The following is a 22,062-nucleotide window of genomic DNA, read 5'->3' on the forward strand; positions in this document are numbered from 1 at the left end:
CAATTTTTAAAATTTTTTTTTTTTCGTTTCGCGATTATCGGTTGCGTCTCTCGATTGTGCACTTTTCACACGGCATCCAGTTGGTCTCGTAACGAGGACATTTTCGTAAAATAAAAAATAAAAAAAAATATCAGCTGGTCGAAAACTCAAATAAGACCATTTTAAGGCCATTTAGTAAAATTCCCCAATCTACCCATTGTCATACCCATTCACTATATAAATTAAATTTGTGTTTAAATAATAATAATAAATAAACAAACTTGTAATACTTTAAATACGATTTCAATATTCAAAATAAATAAAAAAAATTCAAGCAAAACCCTTTTCTTTTACTAACGAGTGACGACTGCCAAAGATGAAGGGCTTTCGAATGACCTTAATTTCGAAGGTTTAGTAAAGCGCGGGATCTAGCTAGAGCGGACTCTCTCCAACTCTCGCACCATTTCTAGGTTGTCCAAGATTTTCCACCTCAACATTCGTTTACGATACCCTTTTCGGAGTTCAAACTGTCTCCAATGGCGTCTACACCATCTTCCTTCGATCAGACAACTAGCGTCAAGTCTGTAGACTCTTCACTATGGTGGGACTCATTCAAGCTACTTCTTTCCGAACTAGAGAACTCTCCTTTGTCTTCCGACTTCCCACCCAGCTTGGTAATTGAAATAAAAGAACATTCTTTGTTCAAATATGGTTTTTGTTTTTTTTGGGTAGCGGGCTGAGTTTGGATGTTTTACAGATTAATAAGTTGAGAGATAATCGTGCGTGGCTGTTGGATACTGTTTCATTCTTCAAGCCGCCTAATCAAAAGTCTAGAGATGCTTTGAATGCACGTCAGGTTAATGTTGGGGAGCATAAATTAATCATATTGCCTGAACTAAGAGAGGCTACTCTAAAAATCAGCTCAATTTTGGTATGGTATTCTTATCCTCCATTTGTTTGATAGTGGGTGATTCAATTTTAGTCCATGAAATCATTATTTCTCTCTATACTTATGGTGGTTGTTGGCAGCTTTAATTAAATTAGATATGATTATATTTTGAGATACTGGAGATGTTGAGTGATTTGTATGGACCGCAAACATTGATTTCTTTTGGGTTTTTTGTCATTAGATTATAAAAGAATCTCTTTGAAAAGGGGGTGTCCAGGAAAAGTGGAGATAGCTCTAGATTCCATTTTTTGTTTATCTGGTAAATGGATTATCAATGATATGGATGGGTTTATAGTGTTTATAATAGATATAATAGACACAATTTAGATACTTGGTTTCATCCTCGAGTGTGTAATTAATGTTTTAACTTTAAGCGGGCAATATACACTCCAGATTGATATTCCATGTTTGTTAATAACAAAGTTTTTATTGTTGTTCCAGTGTTTAGATGAGATTCAGACGTACATTCTTGTCAATATGTCCATAAAGCAAAACAATCTTCCGGGAAATCAAATGGTTCCCGAACTCCTCAATTTTGTAAGTGCTATTTTTCTTCCATCTGTTATTGCTTTTGAATGTTGGCTGTTTTCATAACGAAAAAGAAATGTGACTAAATTCAATTATGAATTTATTGGAGAAGAGCTTTTATGATTCCACTTACAATAGTATAACATACTGATTATTATATGTGATGTGTTTAATGTCTTCTTTATTTTTATGATATTCTTCTGAAGGCAATGCTTCAATACTACATTGAACGACAGTGCTTGTTGAAGTGCCCTCGGCAGATTCTCATGCATGCTTGTAAGTTCATGAAACTTTCACCTTTTTCTTCCTAGTATTCTTTAGTTAATGCAGATTGCACAATCCCTTTTATTCAGAATCAAGGAATTCTCACTTACATATTTTAGTAAGCTCTACAAAATTAGAGTTTCATGGAGTTTGCTAATTTATGTCCGAAATTATACTGTTGTATTATCTGATTTTTGGCTACCATTTAAAGCTAGCATGTAATGTGCAGTATATATTCACGATGATTACAAAGATGATAGTTCTGCAAGGAAGGAAGCTCAAGACCTTATTTCCAAGGGTCTAGAACAACGGTTACTATCTCTCCTGCAGAATCTTATGTCCCGTGGTTATCCAGAAAATATGGTAACCTTGCCATTGCATTGTCATGTTTCCTGATTGCAGTTTACTTTATATTTTATTGATTATAATTGTATAGTTCATGACAGGAAAAGTATGTGCTTATTGCTGAACTGCTTTATCTATTTCCTGTTGTTGTTTCACTTTATTGTATGTAGACTATGCTGAAGGTTGAGAACGTTATAGAAGTCAATACTGTTGATGATCCTAGTTAAACTGTAAAACACACTAAAAATTATAAATGGGAATGGAATATAATTTCTACATTTTGTTAACTGGACAAAGAGATGTTGGCTGATTGGAACCTTTGAGTGAGTAAAATCCAAAACAAGATTTGTTTGAATATATTGTGGAGTCTAAGATCAAGAAGATAATGTAGAGTCCAGAATTCTTGGAATTGTTTTGACCATATCAATCATGTATTTATAATCATGATTTGTTTTCTATTTTGGAGCTAAACTTCCTACTCTTTGTTATTAGTTCCTGCAAATGGGCCGTAATCTTTAGCATTATCAACGATTATTTTATTTGCCATGTCATTCAATCTTATATTATATCTTTAGTTGATTATGGTTTCTTATAGGATGTTGATATTTTCACCTTATGGGCCGAGGAGATGCTGATAGAAGAGAATTTGATCCTTGATATCATTTTCCTCTTATATTACGAGTCCTATAGTGTTTGTAATGGCAAGCAATGGAAACAGTTCTGTGAACTTTATGAGGTAATTGTTCTTGCAATGTCTGGCTTTACATTCTTTTTTGGGACTACATTCACCTAGTTGAACCTTAATACAGGGAGCCATATCTGGGTCTTCTAATTTAGAAAAGCTGGCAGTATCATCTGAAGCAGTTCGGTCCATATATCATCTCAGACTGCAACTTCTACTAATCCTAATGGAAACTCTGGACCTTGAAAGCCTCCTCCAAATGATTCATGATGAAAAGCCTTTTAGGTGATCAGGACTGTTTATTCTGTTCTTGCATTTCTTTATGGTTTCTGTTATGGTTATGGATACTGGAATGCATAAAAAGAATCTGCTGCAAGAACTTGTTGTTCATGTGAGGTTTTCCCTTTCATTATACTAAATTGTTACTTTGAAAAATGTCTATAGTGGATTACAATTTTCTATCAATGACTACTAAGAAAGGAATTTTTCATCAAAATACTTATGTAGTTTGAGCTTTTAACTATGTTTGAAATATGAAACCAATTCCCAACACAATTTTTTTTAAAATCATGCAACACAGCTCCAACTCATTCTGGGGGACTAAAATATTTGTTCACCTGCTAAATCAGCAGGTTGCTTGAATATTGAGCACTAGTACATAATTTGAATTAAAATCCTTGTATTACAAACTTCTGGACCTTGCAGTTTGAGTAATCACTGTGATCAGTCCCTTCATAAAAAATGTTAGGATCTTTTTTCATTACTCATAGGATAAGTCTTGCAAGTAGAACATGCTAAATGCTTGGGCACAAAAGTGACAAGAAAGAATTAATGTTTTTAGATGATCCCAAATACCTGTTTATTGTCCTATGAGAAGTCTGAATTTTCTTGAGAGTTCCTTATGGTCTAGTACCTCTATCATCCGACATGTAGGTCTAGAAATAACAAAAACTTTAGTATCCAACCTTTGTTTGTCCTTTGATATAAAAAGATTGACTAGATACCTTGCAGGTCATTTATCTTAGGTATTGTATTGTAGAACCTTCATAAAATACTTACCTAGTTTTTTTTTTCTATTATCAGAACTTACAATATGACTTCCTAATCCATTTCAGTGAGGGTTCGATCACCTTTTCCTTGAGAGATATCCAAGAAATGGATGCACACATTTCTGCTCTAAGTGCTTTTGAAACAAGGGAAGCGGGTCCCTTAATTCTAACTTGGGCGGTGTTCCTTTGTCTCGTGTTATCACTTCCCAGAAAAGAGGAAAACAGTATACTGATGGTATGATCTTCAATGATATGCTATATTTGGCTGAAATGTTTATTACATTTGGTATTTACATGCCTAATATTGTTGCAGGAAATTGATCATCTTGGCTATCTTCGTCAAGCATTTGAAGTTGGATCCTTAAATTATTTTCTTGAAATTCTTGAAAGTGAAATAATGAATGGTTCTGATGTGAGTTTCTTGGCTAATACTTGTTACTCTGTCATTATTAGTTCCCATATATCTTGAATGTTATTGGGTTCTTTTCTCAAGACCACACCTTCATTATATGCTTCTATTTTGCCAACTATATAGCCTTTGTTGGAAGCTTGACATTTGCTTTATTCATTAGAGTCCAGTTGCAGGTTATCGAAGTGTTTTGCGAACATTTGTCTCATCATTTATTGCGTCTTATGAAATCAGTCTCCAGGTAATTGTGTGGCACTTTTGATTATTTAATTTGTCAATTCATTTCATTGTGCTTTCTAAGGTAGCATGCTGTTTAACTATTGCAGTTGGAGGATAATACGCTTCAATTGATACTGAGTATCATCTGCAAAATTTATCAAGGAGAGGTTTGTGGTTTATTGATGTACAGAGGTTTCCAGGCTTAGTCCCTACTGGCTTCCTTTCAGTTGATTGATTTGATTTCCTATGAATGATCCAGGAGTCACTTTGCACTCAATTTTGGGACAAGGACAGTTTCATTGATGGTCCCATTCGGTGTCTTCTTTGCACCCTAGAGGGTGAGTTCCCATTTAGGATGGCCGAACTTGTGCGTGTGTTATCAGCCCTGTGTGAAGGTGCTTGGCCTGCAGAATGTGTGTAAGTTGAAGTGCCTTTCTTTTACCCGGTTATTTGTTTATGTTTAATCTTATTGGAGTTGTAGGTAATAGTAGTTGGACCTACAAGGCATGTGTTAGATTCACGTGGCAATTGCATTTTAATACTTGAACCCCTGCTTTATGGCTGGATGCCACAACCATGCTGGTTTTGCCTTTGGTGTAGTTGGGTGCCTAGGTTCCTTGTATGATTGAATTTAGCTTATCATGAAGCAAATCTTGATTGTTACTGTAATATGTTGGTTCCCTGGGTACAAAGTGAAGAATATTGGAGAATGATAGTTCACATATAAGCAATTCATTTGTAAAAACTGATATTAAGGAGGGAAGAGAACACAAGTTAATGTGTATGTTCACCATGGATTGCACAAATCAGTGTTCTGGGCGCTTGAGGGAAAGACAAGTTTTATTGTCTTCCCCTTTAATATCAACAAATTATTTACTTGAAGAGCCCAGGAAAAGAACATTAACTTGGAACTTCAACAATCCCAAAGGGTGCTGCTAAATTTACCTTAATCTCTCTCCTACAGATAAACATAAAAAAGAGAACACTGTCCTTGCCTTGTTCTTGCTCTTCCTACATTACCATTTAACTAAACAGGTTTTAATCAAGAGACTATCTACTAAATGAAGCTTTAAAAGGAGATAGATGGAAATGATTTGAGTTTCTTTACTTGTTCAATGAAGCTTCTAATCTATCAGGGATTCAGATTTTTTTTTATTTTAAAAAGGACAAACTTTTCACTAAAAAAGATAGCAAGTTGCGTTTAATCGTTTCAAAGGGAGTGGGGTTTGGGGGGAGGCCAAAAAAAGAAAAAGAAACAGGTGACATCAAGCTAAATGTCAATAAGTTCAAAAAATTATCATCCCATGCATATCCCTCTTTTCTAGATTGAAGCGAACACGTGCATCATGAATAATTTGAGTCTATCAAATTCGTAGCCTTTCCCATCGAAGACTCTTCTGCTTCTCTCTTTCTGGTTTCCAGTCGTCCACAATGTTGTTGCCAGATCCCTATCAGGGCCGGCCCTGAGGTAAGGCAACCAATGCACTTGCATAGGGCCCCCCACTTTTATAGGGCCCCCATTTTTTTATATCTAATAATATAATATTATTAATATTATTTTTTCCTCTTTTTTCTCGTTTAATATTAAATATATATTATAAAAATAATTTTTATATCTCCTTTTTAGTCTCGTATTATAATATATTAATTATTTATATTTTATTTTATTAATTTAAATTAAAATTTTTTTTTTTACTCTTTTAGGGGGCCCCAAAATTTAAATTTGCATAGGGCCCCAAAATCTCAGGGCCGGCCCTGATCCCTATTCAATCTATTTAGTTCAAAAGATGGCGACATTGTATAATTAGTTCCTTTGATAGTTTGAAATGAATTGATTTGTTGAGATATGTCGGGAAAGCATGGTCACCATTCGATGACATTATTATAATTATTCAATTGTTTGCTATTTTACATTTCTGAAATTTTATATATTTACAGGTACAATTTTCTCAACAAGTCTGTTGGTGTGTCATCTTTGTTTCAACTAAGTAATGGGTCCTTCATTGACGAAGTTTCACTGATTGTTCAAACCAATCTTCTGTTGCCCATACCTAAAGTTGAAGGTTTGCTTGTTCCCTGTAAAACACGTGGTCATATTGTAAGGATGATAGATGGAAATACTGCTCTTGTCCGGTGGGAGGTAAATGGATTTCATCCTCTTTACTTTTTGTTTGGGTGGAGATATATTTTACCTTTTGTACTTTTTGTATAGTTTGCTTCACGTAATTTGTGGTGAGTAGTGAATACTCATTTCTTATTGTTCAAATGTAGCTATTAGTTCTATCTATTATGATTGTTGTGCAACTTGCTATAATGGAATTCTTTTATCACATGTTATATACTGTATGTTTGCTACAATGACTAGTTTGGGTTTCAAAATATGAATATAGTTTTACATTGGGTTCATATCCATGAGGGCAACTATGTTTAAAAGATAGTTCCTGTCTCCTTTTATTTTGAACAATTAACCTTGTATAAAGGAGTAGGTTAGTGGTAAAGTATGTGGCCACTGATCATACAAGTGATTTTCCATCAATTACCATGCTTAATGTGATCGTAGGCCTTGAAGATGCAGTTTGTTAGAATATGTTTGACTTACAGTAACTGTTTGTTTACGTTTAGTACGTACTTACAAATATATGGTAAATTATTTTTCTTTGATCTGTTTGCTCATTCTCCTTGGACCTATTTATCCTTTTTTCCGCAGTATGTGCAATCTGGGATGGTATTGTTGATCTGGCGCTTGGCTCAGAGTTTGTATCTTGATAGCTCTGGAGAGGACCTTGTCATTCTTGAATTACTTAGTCGAATTGTATCATTTAACATGGTAATGGTCTATGATTTTGATTAGTTACTGGAGATGTTTCTTGACTTAGTATGATGAGCTTTCATCTTAGTTCCTTTTCTCTTATGTTTACATCTGTATCTCGTTTTCTCCTTAGGCTGCATGCTATAGTTTGATGGGCACTGGTGGCTCACTGCATGTTAAAAATCCTGGTTTGGATGGGCACACAGAAGCTAACTTATGGTAAACTTGAACCAATTATTGCTTCCAAATCTATGCAATTTCTGTGTCTTATTTTTAAGGGTCTGGTATTTTGTTAGATGATAGCTCTTTTTTTCATGCAGGGTAAATGTGGCTGCAACTATTTGCAGTTTCATAAAAAAAACATCCTCTAGTCACAATGGTCCATTAATGATGTCAATGAGCATTGGTATACTGGCAAGAATGTTAAAATGGTATTTCATTCTTTGCTAGTCAAAATGATGATTTTTTCTTTCTTGCTGCTTTGAATATCTGCATCATGAGTGTACTTACTTCTTACCTTTCCTAGTATCTGAATTATAATTATTAATTTCAAGGGTCCCTTCCCCTTTAACGGTTGAACGCATCTTGCGCTCTTTTTAATAAAAGTCGTTATTAATTTCAAGGTAGAGGCTGACATGTTATCAAAATGTAAAGTTTGATACATCATGTAGGGTAAAAAGTACTCTAAATCCATCACTATTAGCAACTATTAATTAGTGGCCCTATTTCTAAGCCTACCATAAAATAAGACATCAGTTAATATCCATGCCTTTTGAGATAGACACTTAATCCTTTATTAAATTGACCATGGACTTGCACCTTCATGTCTTATTTATCAGATTCTAGCTTTAAGTCTGTTCCCTGCTCTGATTAGGACCATTCTTGGACAACTAAATAGTTTATACACCAGATATATGTTGCTTTAATAATCTGTGCCATTTGAGGCACACATATTGCTTCATTGTTATTATGGATGTTATATTTCTGTTTGTACTTAGATGTTTTTCCAGTTTTCTTATCTTTACCTCGTCCTTCTTTTTGTATTGCAGCTATCCCTCTTGCATTCTTGAAATGGTTCTACATGCAAATATATTTGATGTAGACTTGAGGTTGAATCCATTGAGTATTCACAATGATGGGCTCTCTAGGTAAATTGACTTGGTTCTTATGTAAAATTCCTATGCTTTACTCTGATAATTCGTAGATGTGTAACATTATGCCTAGTTTCAACTGTTTGAGTCTGTAGTAGGCTCATTCCTAACACCCTGATTTCTAAATTCTAATTAAGGGTACTGTTACACTTTATTTTTAGAATAAAGGGCTTAGATGAGAAAGATAATATCGTGTAATAGATTTAGGGTTTATAGATTTAGAGATGAGAGTCAAGAGAGAATGGGAGGTAAGGGACCAAGACAAATCTTCATTCTTCATTTGATAGATTTTCCTATAGTTGAGCATATCTATTTATACTCATTGATATGCCACATCTCATATTAGCTTTAACAAATTAGTGAGGTGGAAAAATTGGCATCCTAATTTAAATGACAAAGTAAAGTTTAGGGACTTCTCGACTATTTATGCTCTAACTAATAACCCTAACCCTACTAACCTTAACAGGTACATACGTTTCTCTAGTATTTTTCAATTAAAACTCACATATGTGAACATAATATTAATAGTCCTCTAAATCAACAATTATCGTGTAATCTGGATAATGCTTACATACAAAATGAGGTTTACTTTGACTGATGTTTTAGAGGCAATCATCAAACTCATGAAATCTATGAGTTTTATTTCATGTTATATTCTAAGCATAGAAACATTTTATGTAGGAGATGTGATCTTATTGAAAGACTTGATTCCAATATTTATAAAAACTACATAAAGATAGGGTAGGATAGTTAAATCAATCAAGTTCTCATGATATAATTACACGTGGTTCTTCAATGAGTCTATTTGGAAAGTTATATTTTATCACAATTTTTGTTGCACAATCACAATCTATTGGAAAATCCCCAAAGTTGATTTTTTTTAAAAGGTAAACTTTTATTCCCCAAAGTATGGTTGAATGAGATCACAGTTCATTTGAAAATTAAAATTGTGGCTATTTATTTTTGAAAAATGTCAACATTCATAGAAAAAAAGAGCCCAAGAAGTGTTCAATGGTTACAAATGGGGGAGGGAAAAAAGAAATCAGAAAACAAAACAAAGCGAAAGACAAACTAGGAGCTAGATGCCGATAAGGTCAAAAATTTCCATCCTGTACAAAACCCCCTCTTCCGAATAGAGGCAAACGTATGGAGCATAAACCCTTTAATTCGTTTGGTGCCAAAACTCTCTCTTGGAAGGTTCTTTGGTTCCTTTCTTTCCAGATCGTCTACCACCAGATGAGGGGGATGAACTTCCAGTCATCTGCAATATTATTGCTCTTGCCCCAGTTGATCCATTTCTCCCAAAAGTCAGAAACTTTGGGAGGACATCCCATTGAATGTTGAGCAAGTTCTGCAAGAGGGCCCACATGTCTCTTGCACGAGGGTCCAAAATTGTGTCTGTTTTATAACCCAAAAGTTTGTGACATAAATTTTTGTTTAGTATATGTAACTTAAAAGATTTTGTTTTCTTGCCAAATGTAGTTTTATTTGGATTTTAATAAAATAAAAAAACGAGTAATTAAACAGGCTCAGTATATAATTTTAAATTTAAGTTCATCACAAGCAAATATACAATTCTTCATTGAATGCGGGATATCTTAAACTTCTAGAATTCTGTTGGTTTGTTGTTATATTGTTACATCTTCTTACTTTCATGAGGAAATTTCAGGGGATCATGGATGCTTCCTGGAAAGCTTGTAAACATGCTTCTAATTGACTGTGAACATAATGATGGTTGCCCCTTAACACTTTCAGGTAATTATTTTGTGTGTTGAGGGTGGGGGTAATCTAGTGGTTTCTGTACTCATTCTTTTCTTATTGGTTTCTGTATTTATTCTGTACTCAGTGGTGATATCTCTTTTATGTGTGGTTTATGTCATTCACGGGTATTTTCATTCATGCGATGTGCAAATGTTATTAGTGCTAGACATTAAATATTAGGCAAAGGTTGAATATGTAATAAGGAGGAAATTCTGAACAAACTATGAAATCTCAAAATAGGTGAAAGGAACATGTTAAATGGTCCCAGGTCTGAGGAATCTAATTCTTGGAGTGATTTTCTTCTTGTTTAGATCTCTGAAAGATGTCAGCTGTTTAATTTTTAGAAAGCATCAGCCAGCCCAAAAGGGTCTGTTTGATGTTGGAGCACTCTGATCTCATGAAAATTATGGTGCATTTTTCTTGGATTTTGGGCTTGCTGTCGTGCAGCAGGGATGTATACCTGGCCTGCTTGTTAATCCTGATCTGGCAACTTGAGTTTATTTGATTTGGAAGTTTGTTTGTTCCTATATCTTTTTGGTATACATAATTAGGTATACAATTAATTTTGTAGCTTTTTGGACATTGTATTTTATCCATCGTCCATTTCTCCATGATATTATGATGTAAGCAGTGGTTTCTTTCTCCCCTTTTGAAATACAAGCATCCTAGTCTATGTTTTATGAAGATTGAAATGATGATTAGGTATCTCCATTGAAGTTGTATTGTGCTACATAGTTCATTCATTCTTTCGCTCGAGTAAAGTGTGGCAGATTGATTATTGTTGTTGCTATTGATATGCATATGCTTTATGTTTTAACTCTGATATTTATATTTTAACATGCTCTACAGTGTTGGACTTCACCATGCAGCTTGTTGAGACCGGAGCAGAAAATGACATAATTCTCTCTCTTGTTATTTTCTCTCTCCAATATGTGTTGGTTAATCATGAGCACTGGAAGTACAGGGTGAAGCAAGCTCGTTGGAAGGTGACATTGAAGGTACCGTGGTTTGCCTTTATTTTTTCCTTAATTGTTTTCTTTTAAATTTATTGTGAAGTTTTATAGGTTTTAAGTTTTCCATGATTCTTTCCCAGTATGAGCATAAAAAAAGGAAACACCCTCCCCCAACACATAAACACAAATTGGTAGCATGGGGAATCGAGGATGTTCCAACATTTGTAACTCAAAGCAATGGAAGACTTAACTTCTTACTCTTCATGAATCTTCTTGGAGAAAGATGATTTACCTAGGCACATTTCGAGATCACATTCCTCTAGTCTGACTTAAGGAGTGTTGATTGACCAATTCCTGAAGCTACTTAATCACAAAACACTTGCACAAATTCATGATCACTAAGCTGGATTGTAAATACTGAGTTCATATTACCTAGCTACTGTTATTTGTAATGAATTTGATCTGTTATAAATTATCTTTATTGTACAATTATTGCAGGTGCTTGATGTAGTAAAGAAATGTGTTGAATCAGTCCCTTACATGCAAAAGCTTGCCGTGCTTGTTCGTAATGTCTTGCTCACTGATTCTTCAATCCACAATTCCTTATTTCGAGTCTCAAGTACTACCACACAGGCATTGGAGGTCATAATGTTGTAACTATTATTTCTAATGAATCTTGTCCATGCCCGATCATTGTGTTTTTCACGTTAAAGTTGGTTTTCCTTGCAGAAACTTTATGTCAACCGTCTGTATGAACCAATGGAGGTTGAAGGATTAGAGCTTGCAATATGTACTTCTCTGGACATTCTTTTCTGCATGCTATCCGACATATTCAAGGTACATACATAACAGTTTTAGTTGTTTGTTCTTGTGATACTGCTCAATCTGGAAAGTTTGTTTAATGTAAGTATATCTCTTGGACAAGTTAATTATGCAGTTAATCTGTACTTTCAGGATCTCCCTCCTAGCTTTTCTGTATTCCATCAAGCTTTGGTGTCATCTTCAACAAAACCCATGCCTGTTTCTACTGCAACGATATCATTGATGTCATATTTCCACAATCCGGTAGGGGATCATTCTAACTTCACTACACTGTATTATTAGTTTCTTCTTCGCATATTGCTATGGAGAATTTGTAACTTAAATGTTGATGAAATAGGAGAAATTGTCTTAAATTTTATTTGAATTTATAAGATGGGCATGTTGAGAGGATATGTAAAGATTATTCACATATCAAGGAATCATTTAATTCCTTTCCTCAGTTCTTCTATTGCATAAATAATCACACATGTTCTTCTATTGCATAATCACTCATGCTGTTTGCCAAATTATATTGTGCAGACAATTTCTTATTTTCATTGGATTTGTGTGGAAGAGTATGTACTTTTTGATGCTCATTCTGAACTTGATATAACATAAAACTTTCACAACTATTAACATCAAGTGACTGATGAATCTGCAAACATTGTAGACTAAATGAACCTGGGATACATTCTTACTTTGGAGGTCACATTCTAGTTTTCTGTAATGTGTGTTTTTTTACCATGTTTGACTTAATGATCTGAGTATTTATTAACAAAAACATGATAAGTAGCAGTTGTTTCTTTCAAATAGGCTATTTATTCTATACAGCAGATTCAGAAATATCAGAATGATGCTCGTACATACTATGTTATAAAATTGTTACTGTTTTTCTTATGGATAGATTTGAAACTAATGTCTGTTCTGCATATATAATACTAGTATGATTATGGAAAATTCTTCTTGAGTAAAATAAGTTAAAGAAACAACATTAGTTGGACTTCACTATCCCTGTTTTATAATATTATGTGTGTATCCATAAATTGTAATGGAGATTTCAATCAGAAGGTATGTTAGCTTGCATTTCTCTGGATTGTTCCTGGTTTTATCTGCTTGTAATTTGAAGTGATTTTTTTTCCATTAATGTATTTTGGCAACCCACAGTTTTGTTAGCCCTCCTTAGTTCTGTTTCATGCTTGCCCTGTTTTTCTTATTTTATGGATAATCTCCTTACTAGCAGTTTCTTGATGCCCTGGCAGAACATACAAATTGGTGCTGCAAAAGTACTTTCGAGATTGTTTGTTCTAGCCGATTATTCGCAGCTAACTGTAACTGAGAATTCTTGCTTTGGCCTGGATGAGAAGCAGGTATGCCTTCTATGCTGTATATAACTGGTTTTAGATCAATTCTATTGGCTCTTCTAATTTCCTTTTCCTTGTATTTTGTCAAATCTCTTTCTCAGATTGCCTACTTTAGGGATTCAATTTTCAATATCTTATCCGATCATTCTCAACGAAATCAAGAACTCGTTGCTTCTACATTTAGAGTTCTCACAGCTATAGCATCTCATCAGGTTTCTTTACTTTGAGCATACAAATTTAGATTTATCTTCTACTTCTGATTTTCAATTAGATGCATCTATTTCCTGAATGAATCAATTCTGTGTTGCATTACTTTTGTTATCTATTTCAGCGTAAATATTTCAATTGTACAATAATTTACAAAATCTTATTCTTTAGGTTGTATTTTGCTTTTATTTGGAACTTGGAGCAACAGGAACTAGACATGTTTATTGAGTGCACAAGTTTTGTTCACATCTTATTATTTAATTTTGGTTCTCCCGCATCTGTAGGGAATGTATTTACTTATTCTGCTCTGCTTAACTGTTTTCTTCTATATGTTATTGTGGTGTCTGTACTGCAGTGTTAATTTTCCGTGTTATTGCTTTTGCAGCCTGCTTTTCTTGTTGCTGTAGTTGGCTCCAAGGAAGGAACAGAGTTAAATCATGCTAATGACCAGACAAATTTAAATGAGGCTGGCACAAAGTCATTAATATCTGAAGTGAATATAATTGAAGTAGTTATGCAATATGTTATGAAGTCAACTGATCTTTTTGATAGGTATTGCCATGTTTACGCATTCTCAAGTTTTATTGACTTAATCTTCCATGTCTTGCCTGCAATTATTTTACATTTGTTTCTATGATCAGCAATCCTTCCATGCTGCTCACCGTGATAAACCTCCTCAAGGTACTATGGCAAGCAGGTTCGACATTTTCTATGATCTTGGACATAATGAGGAACTCGGAGAACTTCTGGAAGCAGTTATCCAATTGTATCACAAAAATAGCTACTACAGAACACAATCTCTCGGAAAATGAAAGTCATCTGGATGCTGAGAAAGTGGCATATAGGTATCAATGTCAGTCAGGAACTATGCAAATATTGTCATATGAATTGTTCCTTCAGAAGAAGTTATCACATGCTGAAGTACTTGCCAAACAAAATATTAAATCAAGAGATATAAAGAAAACTGATGGTGGTAAAACAAGTTCTTTTGATCTGAAAAGTTTCCTTGCTAGCTTTAGCAAAGGTTCTGTTGGTGTTTTGATAAATTCTTATTCATCGCGTGAGAATGACAAGGATAAACATCACCATGCCAAGGTAAGGATGATATCTAGCTTTCATATACCTTTGCATCACTTACTATGTTACATTGTTGTGAGCTGGATAAAATGACCAATTTGATTGATCCTTCTGCTGTTATGCTGTTTCTATGGAGATAGAAGTAGCCATAGTTGGTGAGCAGTGTTAAATCATGGGACTTGTCTCTTTTGTTTTTTGCTCTATTGGTGGTTCACTTTAAAAGCGTGTCCTACGGTATATTTTATTTTCTATAGTTCAGGCCTTTGTTATCAAGGAATAGAGAAACTTTCATACCACACTTGATAGATTTTGGCTGCATATAATTCAGGATTCAAAAGGACTTAAATGCTACTCTCCATTGCCTGCGCACTTTGGTCTAGCGGAGTACTTTTTTCCTTCACAAAATGTCCAACAAAATATTATTTTATCCACTGCCCAAAATCTCCTTTAGTTGTACATTTGTCTTTATTGTTTATTCAAGAAAATACACATCAGATTGAATAGTCCAAGTTCATCACGTAAAGTCTAGTTAATATGTTTAAACAAAAAACCGAGGAAAAAACCTACTATGTAGTCTACTACATGGATGATTTCCTAACCTACTATGTTTTTCGTTGCTGGTTGTTTGTTGTATGAAAGAAGTCGGTTTTTTGGACGACAGTAATATGAATGAGTCACTCAGATAAGACATTTTGGATTATACCTTTTTATTCTCTTGTATGTGTAAATAATTTGTCTGCAATTTATCTGTGGGTATGATTTGCAGCATATCTATCATGTATAACATACACATTATATTACTACTGTTTTTAAAATTGAAAGAAAAAGTTTGAATAGCTATAGTTATTGTTCATTCATAATCTTGGAGGGACTTGCCAATAAACTTTACAGGTTGCTGCTAGTTTATTATGTGTGCATGTAATGGAAAACGTAAAAGATGGTGATGCAGGCAGTCTATCTGTCTCATTATTTGAGAAGATTCGTGTCTTGGAACGTAAGGTATGTTATGTTTTCTTATATCTTCATAGAGAAAAAAATGGCACTGGTTTCTTTATTGCAGTTTCTACAAAGGATTAAGTTTCTTTTCAGAATGTCTAACCTGGATCTGCTTGATAAGTTTTGTCTAATTTGCACATGTGGTTTTCCCTCAACAGTTGACTGATATGGCAGCCTTTAAAGAACTAGTTGCTCAATATATGCAGCAGGGCTACAGGTCTGTGCTATGTTGGTCAATGCATTCTAGTCATTGGTACTTTTAATTTATGATATGATATGTGGTGCAATGCATTTATATAACTTCCTACCAAACATTATATATTAACTTTCTTTTTCCATCTCTATTTCAGCGAAGGAAAGGAATTGCACAGTTTAATACTTAGTGACCTTTATTATCACATCCAGGGTGTTCTTGAGGGACGTGAAATTGGTCCTGGGTCATTTAAAGTTCTTTTGCAGTATCTCATGGAATCAAAATTTCTGCAAATATACAAGCATAAATACAATGAAGACTTCTTTGCACAAACCAAGGATGTGTATGTGTACAACTTGTCTCGTTTACGAGTTGACTTGGGTTTGGATATGTGGGATTATTCAAAGTGGAAATCATCGAAACCGGTTGCAGAGAAAATGTTTTCCTCCTTACAGGATGTGAATCATATGGTGTTGCTTGCTAGCTCCAAGCTTTGTGCTTTGAAGTCACTCATAACATTCTTATCCATGATTGGATACGATGTAAGTTTTACCCTTCTCACGATTTTATCTATACATGCTTTCATTTTTAGGTTTACCCGTTGGATATATTACCCCATCTCACTCTGAGAATATACTGATTTTTAGACTATATTGATATAAGTGTCATGGATTAGGGTTATGGATGACATTATTGCATAATTCATAGTGGTTTAATTGGCCAATTCAAATCAGATTACAGTATTAAGCAGAATTATGTTCACTAAAAACTTTTGAGCTTGTTTGTTTTGGGGAGAAGTTGATTTTGATTATAACTGGAAGTGATTGAAAAATAAATATTTGAATAAATCAAATCCGGGGTCAAATTAATGTCACGTGATAAAAGTGATTTTTGCAGATTGGAATAAGTGGGGCCTTGTTTGATGTGGGTTATTTGAAAGTTAATTACATATAACCCACTCCAATAATAATATACTCATGAATCACATCATTCAAATCATCAACCAAATACCCTCTATTTAATTTTTTTTTTCATTATGTATTTTATCCCTAATGTATTTTTACTCAAATAACCTAATTTTCAATAACCTACATCAATTTGAAGATAACAAGGTCGTAAGTGATTAAATCAATTTGTTTATCAAACAAACTTTACTGAGGTTATTGATGAAATGTAATAATCAATTTCCTGATTTGTATGTCATTGGCCCGGTTATGGTCCTATAGATACAACCAAATATAGTCTTTCTGACATGACCTTGAATTTGTGTTTATTTGATAATGCAGTCAAATGAGAAGGCCAAAGACAATGGGGTCATTCCGAAACAATTAATCATGTCTTGCATAGACAATGTGAGCCAATGTCTACAAGATACAATAGACTCCTTATCTCTTCTAACTCCCAATCCTCCCGAAGATGTTGTTGATTTCCTTGCAGCTCAAGCAGAACTACTGCTTTATCTTTCCAGAAACGCTAGCTTCTCTATACCCAACCGTGTTCATATCCTAAAATCTCTAGGTTCCGGCCTCAAAACGTTAAGCAACTTAACGTCTTACATAACTGCTGCCAACGAAACAAGAAAACTTCTTCTTCTCCTCCTCCTTTCCTTGATTAAATCTAGCTGCAGTAATTCAGAATCAGATGAGCCATTAGCGATAGAATCTATTGAAGTCTTATCTGATCAGTCTAATATTAGTCTTAGCCTGTTGCCAATTCTCTGTAACTGCACTGAACCTGCTGAACATGGTATTCTCTCCCTTACCATTATTGACTTAATACTGGGAGGTCTTCTCACGCCCAAGACATGGTTTCCTATTATACAGAAAAATCTTCCATTACGTCATTTCATTTTGAAGGTTCAAGATAAGAGCTCTATTCCTTATGTGACGAGGATTCTGAAATTCCTTTTGACTCTTGCTCGTGTGAGAGAAGGAGCTGAGATGCTTCTTACAGCTACTTTCCTCCCATGTATAAGAGAGTTGTTTTCTGATTTATCAGATGGAAGGATTATTTCTAGCTGTGAAAACACCAATGAAGCATGGCATTTATGGGGGCTTTGTTTAGCTGTAATTACTGCAATGATACAATCTTTAGGGGATAGTCGTTTTTGTTCTGATACGGTTGAATATGTGTTGGCAAATTTTGTCTTGGAAAAAGTTAACCTGATTTCTTACTATCTATCTGCACCGGAATTACATTATGATCATGGTAAAACAGAAGTGCGAACACGGAAAGTTCGAACATCTCTTCATTCTCTTAGGGAAACAGAGTATACGATTGCCTTGATATGTGAGTTATCGAAGCACGGGAATTCTTGGGCAAAGGCTGTGAAGGAAATGGGTTCGGATTTGAGGGAAAGAGTTATTCACTTGCTTGGTTTTGTTAGCCGTGGAAGAGAGTCACCCGAAAAGGGTGCGTATTTTTTGTGTCGTCCCGTTTTGAAAGAGGAGTTGGATTGGTATAAAAGGCCGTCGTTTGTTGGAAATAGAAGTGGCTGGTTTGGACTAACTCCAATTGGTTGTTGTGGATTGGAGACTACTTTTTCGGATGTATCTTCTTCTTGTAAAGCAATTGCGCTTGTAACTAAGAATGATGGGGCGAGGTTTCCTCAAACAGAATTTTCCGATACTGTAGCAGTAGAGATATATCATCTGGCGTTTCTTCTTTTGGAGTTTTTGTGTTTAGAAGCAGAAGGGGCTGTTAGAAGAGCGGAGGAAGTGGGCTTTGTTGATCTTGCTCATTTTCCTGAGTTACCAATGCCTGAAATCTTACATGGTTTACAGGTAAAATATTTATGCAGTTTCTTTTATAAAATCCCTTGTGTTTTTTTTCATGTATTCCTCTCAATTTTGTTGAACCTTGCCCACAATTTGTGTAAATGGGCAAACACAAACAGGTTTTTGGTGATATCGTGGTTTCTGATATTCCACTTGGTTTTTGGCATTGTTTAAATACCTTTTAATCAGAAAAAGAATGTGTGCAGTTTTTTTTAAATGATTAAATTATGATATTTTGTAGATTTTGTCATAAAATAGAATAAAAATCTTGAAGATCTTTATTACGAATGGTTTCAAACATATTTTTTTCTCGCTAACTAAAATGTATTGTAGAATTTAATGGCTAGGTCATTTGCTTTTTCCTTATCCCAAGTTGTAATTGGTTGTACTTATTTTTTTCAGTAGATGTGATCTTTGTGTTTAGTGTAGAGATTTTAACGGCTTATTTTGTCTATTTTCTTTTTACTTTGCGATTTCATCCCTAGTGGAGATCAAGCTGCAATTGTTTGTACTTGTTCTTGCAATAGACGCGATGTGTTTTATTATATATTTTAATCATCTTATTATGCCTTTGGTCTTGAATCTTTAATATTCACAGGATCAAGGAATGACGATAGTTGCTGAACTATGCGAAAACAGCAGATCAAAGCAGATTCCTTTTAAGATACATGGCTTATGCATAATGCTGCTGCAGATAACGGAAATGTCACTAAACCTTGAGTTTTGTGTTCTCCAAATTTGCGGTATAAGGCCTGTTCTTGGACGAGTAGACGATATCTCCAAGTCAGTAAAGAGATTGTTGAAAGGTACTAATAAGTTATTAATAATCTTATCATATCCTGAAAATGTAAGATAAGATGGTTTATTTTCCGCTATTGCTTCATTATTGAATTCTGTATGATTTCTCAGGGGCAGAAGGTCATGCGTGTCTAAAAGAGCCCGTGAGGTCGTTGAAAAACATATTGTCGTTTCTATATCCTGGATTACTACAGAATGAAGCCGCCTATTCATAGAGATACAAAACGAAACAATTCACTTCTCGGTTTTGCTCACAACGAATATTTGAATATGATCCTTACAATTGTGCTAACATTTATTATAATATTGTCTTCTAGGTAGATAAATGTGAGTATGTGACCAACTTTTTGTATTGCCTAAATTAAAAATGTCCCTATTTCATTTCTTACATATATATATATGGTATTAGGTAAAGCCTCTTTGAGTTTCATTTAACAGTTTGTAGAAAAAAAATGTGTCTGTTTCTCAAACCAAAGATGTATCGATAGTGATGGAAATTTGAAACCATTCTGCGGTAACTGAACCAAATTGCCCCAATTTCACTCTGATTATTTATCGAACATTAAAATATACAATTAAATATATTTATTTATTCATTATATTTTATAAGAATTTTAAGTTTATTTCTTTTTCATAATATAAATTTTTAATATATTATTAAAAAATCTGTTAATATAATTTGATTATATAAAAAAATTATTTGTTTTTGAGAATATGGTATAAAATATAAACGATGTTCTGCGGGAATTTCTCGAAATCGAATGGGAAGAGAATGATGGTAATGGGAAGAGAATGATGGTAAAAATCCTTAAATTACAACCGGGTGTTGATAAATGTATTCTCTACCCTCATTACAAGTTTGAATCTACTCAACTTGTTTTACAAGCTTTTTCTTGAATTAATTTGTGAACAAACAATGATTTGATAGTGAAAAATATTTTTGACACTATTATAAATATTTATTTATTAAATTACCACTTTTTTTAGATTGTCATATAATATATACTTGTAATATAAGCCTTAAAATTATTACTATATTGGCAAGAAAGTTTAACTACATTCATGTCCTAACTTAACAAAATAATACTTTTGTCACTTTAACTGATGTTTTTATTATATTAATATTAACATGCAATTAAAAAATTTATAAAAATTTAAAAATATATTAAATTTTTATAGATTTTTTTCCTTTTCTTGGAAATGATTTTGTTTAATATAAAAAAATCTAGCTTCTTAATTTAAAAAAAAAAATTGATTTATTTGGGTCTTTATAATAAATGATTAGATTAAATTGTTATAAATATAAATTGAGAAGAAAAAATTATAGATAATAATATTTAATTTATATTTATTAAAAAAAAAGTAGTTCTAGAAAATATATATTATCTAATTTAAATTATCCTTAATATCTAAACTTTAATGAAATAATTAGTTTACTGAATTAATCAAACACCCCAAATAATTGCATTTCTTTCTTTTCAAATAATTAACTTTATTAATTTTTTATTGACTAATTCAATTAAAAATAATTATTTTTAAAAAATTAATATAATATTTTGCTAAAGTTAAGGTCACATCACACATATCCAAAAAAAAATAAGAATGATACCGCATAAAATAAGGCATATATAACGTGATCCAATTCTGACTCTTAACTATAGTTAACTTTTAACCACACTCCTTAGTTAAACTAACTTCATCAAATCCATGTATCTTATATATCGACACGTGTTTACATTTCCACCGTCTAGATCTCATTTCCCATCCCTATATAAACCCCTTCATCCCCTTCTTCATCATCATTATTCACACTGTAATAACTGAATCTAGAGAGAGAAAAAGAGAAATGGCAAACCCTAAGGTCTTCTTTGACATGCAAATCGGCGATTCACCGGCGGGAAGGATCATAATGGAGCTATACGCCGATACAACACCAAGAACAGCTGATAATTTCCGTGCTTTATGTACAGGAGAGAAAGGAATGGGGAAATCCGGTAAGCCATTGCATTACAAAGGATCGTCGTTTCATCGAGTGATACCTGGATTCATGTGTCAAGGAGGAGATTTCACTGCTGGAAATGGAACTGGTGGTGAATCGATCTATGGAGCTAAGTTTGCTGATGAGAATTTTGTTAAGAAACATACAGGACCTGGTGTTTTATCTATGGCGAATGCTGGACCGGGAACTAATGGATCTCAATTCTTTATTTGTACTGCGAAAACTGAATGGCTTGATGGTAAACATGTTGTATTTGGTCAGATTATTGATGGAATGGATGTTGTTAAAGCGATTGAAAAAGTTGGATCTAGTTCGGGAAGGACGGCGAAGACTGTTACTATTGCTGATTGTGGTCAGGTTTGAATAATTATTGCGTTTTTGAAAGCTTGATGAAGAAAAGTTTTTGGAATTATTGTTTTAGGGTTTGTTATGAAATCTTATGATTATCATGCAAACTGGTTTCAAATTTCTAGAAGGTATTGAATGGATTTGTAAGGTTTCATTAATTATTATTATTTAATTTTGCATGAACTTTGGATATTCCTTTCTTTATCTTTCTTTAAATAAGAAGATTCCTATTAGTGTTATTTTGATTTCTTTTATTCGATTATTATTATTTTTGTATATAAATATCCTTTACTTTCTATGTTGAGAACTGTGAAGTTGAGAACTATGTTTAATTTTTAAATTAAAAAGTATGAAAAATGAATAATATATATATATAATAATAATAATAATAATATATATAATAAAAC

The 22,062-nt window shown here is 33.5% G+C and overlaps 2 protein-coding genes across 2 annotated transcripts; both read left to right on the forward strand.

The window, feature by feature from the left end:
- The first annotated feature begins 345 nt into the window (after positions 1 to 345).
- Positions 346 to 19,738, forward strand: LOC124937067. The gene is made up of 32 exons (XM_047477578.1): positions 346 to 653; positions 737 to 910; positions 1,370 to 1,465; positions 1,663 to 1,732; positions 1,950 to 2,083; positions 2,661 to 2,801; positions 2,875 to 3,032; positions 3,863 to 4,031; positions 4,110 to 4,208; positions 4,369 to 4,446; positions 4,532 to 4,591; positions 4,684 to 4,841; positions 6,363 to 6,564; positions 7,132 to 7,251; positions 7,367 to 7,452; positions 7,554 to 7,664; positions 8,283 to 8,381; positions 10,054 to 10,139; positions 10,995 to 11,143; positions 11,597 to 11,740; positions 11,828 to 11,935; positions 12,053 to 12,163; positions 13,159 to 13,266; positions 13,362 to 13,472; positions 13,853 to 14,019; positions 14,109 to 14,562; positions 15,436 to 15,543; positions 15,699 to 15,757; positions 15,891 to 16,275; positions 17,020 to 18,516; positions 19,109 to 19,316; positions 19,420 to 19,738. Exons 1-32 carry the CDS (start codon positions 516 to 518, stop codon positions 19,521 to 19,523), a joined length of 5,892 nt encoding a protein of 1,963 aa, XP_047333534.1. The 5' UTR covers positions 346 to 515; the 3' UTR covers positions 19,524 to 19,738.
- A 1,385-nt stretch (positions 19,739 to 21,123) lies between these two features.
- Positions 21,124 to 21,842, forward strand: LOC124936068 (peptidyl-prolyl cis-trans isomerase). The gene has a single exon (XM_047476524.1). It carries the CDS (start codon positions 21,155 to 21,157, stop codon positions 21,668 to 21,670), a length of 516 nt encoding a protein of 171 aa, XP_047332480.1. The 5' UTR covers positions 21,124 to 21,154; the 3' UTR covers positions 21,671 to 21,842.
- Positions 21,843 to 22,062: the final 220 nt, after the last annotated feature.

Source organism: Impatiens glandulifera, chromosome 4, assembly GCF_907164915.1.
Source record: "Impatiens glandulifera chromosome 4, dImpGla2.1, whole genome shotgun sequence".
Classification (NCBI taxonomy): Eukaryota; Viridiplantae; Streptophyta; class Magnoliopsida; order Ericales; family Balsaminaceae; genus Impatiens; species Impatiens glandulifera.